Here is a 5,965-nt window from a genome sequence, read left to right as displayed (position 1 = left end):
AACTAGCGAAAAGCGAGTAAAAAAAAATTAACTCCTGCAGTGCTGCAAGTTACGTTCACCAGTTCCATTAGCATGCTAGCAAGAAAACAAACGTCTATCAGGCTTTCGGGTGTAAATTCAGGGCTTAATGAACCCAGCATTTTGCTTGTATCAATGCAGACCATGTATCTAGCTTCCCAGAAATGAAGCATGTAGGCTATGTTTATAGCTTACGTCATATAGCTCCTCTATACAGTTCATGAAGCTGCATAAGGAAATTTAATGGGTGTAGTGTGATGAGAAAGATTGTCGTATTTTCTTTTTCAAAAAGATATTTTTACTGAAAATTGCCAGAGTTCTACCACTTTCGTTTCGAAAAGGTGGATAAGGTTAATGTCAAAAGGCATCAAATTTCCCCTTGCCTGCATATCGGTTTTGTTAGTTACAATGAGAATAGTACTTTAGGAAAACTAATTTGATGCATTCCATTTAAACCATATCTTAGGAGTTCAAGGAAACCCACAACTGAATGATACCGTCCCTCTCCGAACCTCCCCCTCACTACCCATCTTCCGCCGTGGCCTGAAGACTCATCTCTTCAAACTATACCTAGACTAACCACCACCAAGCTGTTTATTTCACCCTAAATCCCCCCCCCCCCCCCCCTTTTCATGACACTTGTTACATGTTGCCCCATCCCAGCACTTTTTGGTAATTTGTATTTGTCCTAATACTGTAGCTTATTCTTCTGCCTAGTTGGCTTTGCAGAGGTTAGGTCTGAATAGTGTTCACTGTGTGAACTAAACTGTGTTCTTGGCTAGAAATAGCTGTACAAAATAAGTATTGTACCTTACTGAACCTGTGTTTAGCAGTTGTCTATGACCATGAAATGCACTTTTTGTATGTCGCTTTGGATAAAAGCGTCTGCCAAATAAATGTAATGTAATACAAATCTAGAATTAAGATCTGCTCCCAAATGGTATTTAACAATAACCTTACATTTTTAAAAAATTCTCAAGTTACACACCTAAAAAATTTTAAAGTATTTTCAGAGCACAAAAATTGAAAACCAGTCAGACGCTTCAAATCCTTCTACTCGTCTTTAATGATTTAAAAAAAAATGTAGCAATCACTGTTTTGGTTAACACTGTATCTTTTATTTACTTTTAAATAATGTACAATAGCCTTATGAGGAAGTGGTCTTCCAGATTGCTTAAGAGGTACGGTTGATAAGTGAATACAGACTGACTTATTGGAAAGTACTTTGTGTTCTGTGCCCTGCGGGTTGCTCTATTTCTTCCACTGTTTGTTCTCGTAGTCCCAGTTGCTAGAAAAGCCCTCTACAGGGTTGATCCTCATATCCAGCATCCTTTGCAGCTCCATCTCCTTATACTCCTGGGAGAATGTGTAGGGCACATCACCATAAACTGCAGTGGGAAAAAAAAAACATTTTTAAACGTTAAACGTATGCGATTTCACATTTTACTCACATTATTCCTTTGCTCCCAAGACTATTTTATCCATGTTCACCTAGACATACTCTTTTATTTTTATGTTTATTTGATAGGGACAGATACATTTAAACGTAGATTATTGTTAAACAATATCCAATGCAATGTATCACAGCATTTATAGCATATGCTAATTTCCAATGCTTGTCCCTAGATCGGCTTTCCATGGGTTCATAGTATTATTTGGAATTATCTGAATTCCAAGAGCAGTGCTTCCAATTTTTTTACCCTGTAGAATTTGCTTCATCCTTGGAGGCCAATCAAAAACTAAGCTGGCAAGTATTAGCGTACTGCGACGACGCACAGAGCTAGCAAATACTAGTTCAGAAAACTCACGGTTCAGTAATCCTTTACTGTGACTTGCAAGCCTGTTGTGCAAGCTCCCAGCTCCCAGCTCGAGCTTGCAGTTCCCATGCCTAGTTTAAATCGTTCATTCCGTTCTTTGCGCCTTTACAGTAACACAAGGATTTTTTGGCAAGGGCGAGCTGGAAGCTTTGAGCTCTATATTGTACCCTCTCTCACCAACCAGGGCAGACAAAACGGCAAACTGAAGTAACATTTGAGCACATTCATTCAGTTTCCCCCCCAGATTATGATGCCCGTTGGTATTGGGGCTTTACAAAACAGATTCATCTCTAGACATCTGTCCTCGTCTCCACCAGCCACTCTCAGAAGCTGCGTATCCAATGTCCACTTCAGGGCAATTATTATGATTGTGAGACTTTCTATTTCAATGGTGTGTTTCATTACAGATTATTATAAAATAAAACGAACAACAGCATGTTTCCTCAACAGACACGGGCCTTGATTTGAGATTAGTGTACCACTGATGAACAAATTCACTGCTTCATGAAGCCCCAATTCCAATGAAAATTCCTTTAACCCCAGAGATGAAGCCAATTATAACATTAGAATGTGAGCCTCTTATATAGATTATGGGCATTTTATATAATTTAACAATTTGTTTATTTAATAGATAAACTTTCTTTAGCAAAAAACAAAATAAACAAGAAAAAGAACTGGACTCATTAGCATAAACTATAATATGAACAGCTGGAGATCCAAACGCTTGCCTGCATGGTACCTATTCTGAAGAATCAGGACAAACTTACCGTATTTCCTCTGCCAGGCAACCACAAAACCGGTGAAACCAATAAGGAAAAGCATTCCGGCCACCACAGACTTCCATTCGCCGGTTGGCTTGGTCATTTCAGCAAAGCTTTGCTTGAAGCTTAAGCGGTACACTGTTGATGGAAAAATGGTAGAAAATGTATTGAAAAAATTAAACCTCTCACTTAACAGGTAACAGTACACAGAAACAACAATGCTGATCTGGGACAGATGCTTTCAGTGTTCATATCCCATTTCATATTTCCATAGCAAATATGAAATGGGATATTGGTCCAAGTTGAACATACAGGAAGGATGCTGGATTCTCACTCACGGTTCAGCTGCCTGGCTGTGTTCTTTACGGTCATAAGGATGGGCTTACTGTAAATATCGCTTACAATCAATATGTTGGTGGGAAGATCACGTTCCAGAATTCCATTGCATTATTTCAGTTTGCTTGCATGTTGTACAGTTGGCCCATACAGTTTTCCCCCCAGCTTTACAATGGCAGGCATATGGCATTTATTTGATTATTACTATTATTACTCATCTAATATTATTTTCTGTTGAAAATATTCCTTACAACGCATGCACCCTGAGACTGCTGCGCTCAAGTAGAGAAATATCTGTGTAATGGGCTTAGCTCGGCTAGTAAGCACAGTGAGTATAGCTAATGCCCTCTAGCAGGTTACCATGACAGCGCTCTTGCTACGCAACCCTCAGGTTCAAAATAACAACGTTGCCCTTAGCTAGGGGAAATTTAGCCTTTACCTGACTGGTAAAGGGCTCATCTTTGGAGCCTTTGTGGGAGTAAGAGGCACAGGTTCAAATCTCACCTTGGGTGAATGCTTCTGACTCTTTACATCAGCATAACATAACTAAGTTTTATTGCAAATGAATATATAAAAACAGTCTGAGCCAAAGGAAATGCATACTAAAGCAATATTTAAAGCTTACAGCTTACATGCAGGTAGAATTAGTATTCACAACAAAACAGTTTCAAATACCATACAGTATCCTGACATGATATTGCTCATCTGTTTTACTAGTTTAGCTAAGCTGCTCCATGATTTCACATGGTGGTATGACGGACTAATCGACAATACAAGCACAATTTAAGAAAACTGTAAAAATATATCTTGATATAGACTTTACATGGTTTCATCAGTCCAAGGTTCTGTAGGGGTGCACAACTCCACTCTTACAGGGCCAGTGGGTACGTTGGTTTTCATTCCAACCAATGATTCTATCTTAGTTTTCTAAGCCGCTGTACACACCAACACTTTCTAATTCCTGCACTGGACCACAATAAAACATTTTCATCAAGAGCCATGCACAATCTACAGCTGTAGAAAATAAGATTGAGTAAAATATTCAGCCAATTTCAATAATTATGAATAGATAACGGTATTAACTCATGGAACAGATCACATTTTGTTGCCCCCACCCGGATTAAAATTATTGTGATGGACCATTAGACCATACTGCCCACACTCATAATCATACATACACGCAATCTTCTCCTCGTTGGAGAGGGTTGCCCAAGAACCCTTTTCCTTCTCTTTAAGGGATTGCTGCTCCGGGTTTAGGTTCTGCACAAACTTGATATCAGGGAGGGGATTCTCTGGTCGATCAAAATATGTTGGGAGAGTATAGCCCTCCACCTTGGCAACCCCTGAAGAATAAAATCAGAGCGGTATGGAATTAAATGAAGTACAGAAAAATATATACACACAATATTATTTGAGGGTAATGAGATCCCAGTATAACTAGTGAGTTTAAGCATTCACTGCAGTGAAATATCACCATTGGATTTCAATGGCCCTAAGCTGCGCAAGTTGCTAGTATATACACAAAGTCATCAAACAGTCATCACAAACACATACCAGTATGTTGACAATGTTCACAGTGTTGACCTTGATTAAACGGCAAGAAAAGCTAGACAAACTAATCATTCGATGAGGCCAATAACAAGGAACAGAGCGAGTATAAAAGAAAAATATGTATGTGTACCGGCATAATAATAAAGGGATAATAATGATCTTAACTGGAGATGACACTTACCATGTCCACCTCGAAGGCAAACGGAGGTTGAGATGGCCCGTTTTCCAAGAACTCGAAAAGCTTTAGTTGCCAACATTCTGGAGTAAAGATGTAAAGTTAATTCAGTACTCAACGTTAGTTAAGCCATTTGTCTGACATCTGGCAGAGCATTCCAACGAATTCCAGCTGCTTTTTACCCTCACAAAATAAGCAAGTCTCACAACACACGATTAATATCACATCAAGTCATGACCTTAGCTAACTACAGCGACGTTTTCTATCTAGCTAGCCGGCTCTGATTACAACGTTTAGAAATCAACCCAGTATGCACAGGCTATAATGTACTGACTTGGTCGAAAACAACGTTTCGTGCAATGTTTGCCCCTTTTGCACGATCTACCTAACGTTAGCTAAAATTATCGAACCAGGGATGCTGCTAACTAACTAATTATGTAGGTTAAATACTACTGTTGTTTTGGGTGGTTTGCTACCTAGCTGGCTAATGTTACGCTAGCTACCACCAGATCATCAAAATAGCTAGCTAGCTAGCTAATGCCAGCAAACTTTGTCTAACCAACAAGGTCATTTGGACTGTGCTAAAATATACGTTTCATTGCGCGGTTCTTAAATATTATTATTATGAGTTGAAAACAACATATTAAAACGTACAAACAAAACGAAATAAAAGACCATTTTAAGCGGCTCAACAGCCCCAAGAAATAAGGCCTACTAATATAAGGCCCGCATCAGCATACCCATTTTGCTCCTCTCAATGTCACTCTCAGCAATAGGTTGCGTAAGGAGATGTCTGCGTATTTTGTACGATAAACACGAAACTAAAAATTCACATTTGGTAGTTCCACAGAAACAGATTAACTATAAACTTAAACCATGCACCGCAATATCTCATTTAAATTAAAAAAAATATCACCCGGTGCCGCACACTTCCTCACCTCTCGCCGCCGCTCAGGAAAGCGTAAAGGAAGTAATGACGACAGAGACAGCGCCTTCATGAACATAGAGTTCGAATGGCTAGATTATACTTCACATTGAGGGTACAAGAACATCGGGGTCATTCAAGGCAACATCGCTCCATTTGTGCACCTCAGTATAAACGTGATCATAATAGGGTCATTAATGAGATCATGCTTTTAAAACTTAACCAACCAACTACATTTTCTTAGGTACAGGACCTTTGTGTATTGTTTTAATGTCCTGCTATTGTGATATTTACTTTGTTCATGGGTTCTATTTATTTTGCTCATGTATTTAAAACTAGCCTATGACATTATGTTACATGCCATTTGTAAAAATAAAAAAAA

The 5,965-nt window shown here is 38.9% G+C and overlaps 1 protein-coding gene across 2 annotated transcripts; it reads right to left on the bottom strand.

Annotated features, from left to right (window-relative positions):
* Positions 1 to 1,066: 1,066 nt before the first annotated feature.
* LOC118215326 lies at positions 1,067 to 5,690 on the bottom strand. Of its 2 annotated transcripts, none has more exons than XM_035396004.1 (5): positions 5,597 to 5,690; positions 4,665 to 4,741; positions 4,111 to 4,275; positions 2,603 to 2,734; positions 1,067 to 1,406 (listed from the first exon to the last, which is right to left on the bottom strand). In XM_035396004.1, the coding sequence occupies exons 2-5, from the start codon at positions 4,738 to 4,740 to the stop codon at positions 1,270 to 1,272; spliced, it is 510 nt and encodes a 169-aa protein (XP_035251895.1). In that variant the 5' UTR covers position 4,741; positions 5,597 to 5,690; the 3' UTR covers positions 1,067 to 1,269. The 2 variants fall into 2 exon arrangements, with proteins under 2 accessions (XP_035251895.1, XP_035251896.1); XM_035396005.1 differs by lacking the exon at positions 5,597 to 5,690 and adding an exon at positions 5,399 to 5,423.
* Positions 5,691 to 5,965: the final 275 nt, after the last annotated feature.

Source organism: Anguilla anguilla, chromosome 16 (assembly GCF_013347855.1).
Source record: "Anguilla anguilla isolate fAngAng1 chromosome 16, fAngAng1.pri, whole genome shotgun sequence".
In the NCBI taxonomy this organism is placed as follows: domain Eukaryota; kingdom Metazoa; phylum Chordata; class Actinopteri; order Anguilliformes; family Anguillidae; genus Anguilla; species Anguilla anguilla.
Note: the sequence above shows the minus strand (reverse complement) of the source record. Positions and strands in the feature narration are given on the sequence as shown.

What these genes read in the sequence shown, in the direction of transcription:
- LOC118215326 (XM_035396004.1), bottom strand. Translation starts at nt 4,740, where the DNA reads ATGTTGGCAACTAAAGCTTTTCGAGTTCTTGGAAAACGGGCCATCTCA. An exon ending in CAACGAGGAGAAGATTGCGT is followed by an intron (nt 2,735 to 4,110) that starts GTATGTATGATT and finishes TTCCATCAACAG; the next exon opens with TGTACCGCTTAAGCTTCAAG. An exon ending in TGCCTGGCAGAGGAAATACG is followed by an intron (nt 1,407 to 2,602) that starts GTAAGTTTGTCC and finishes TTCCCACTGCAG; the next exon opens with TTTATGGTGATGTGCCCTAC.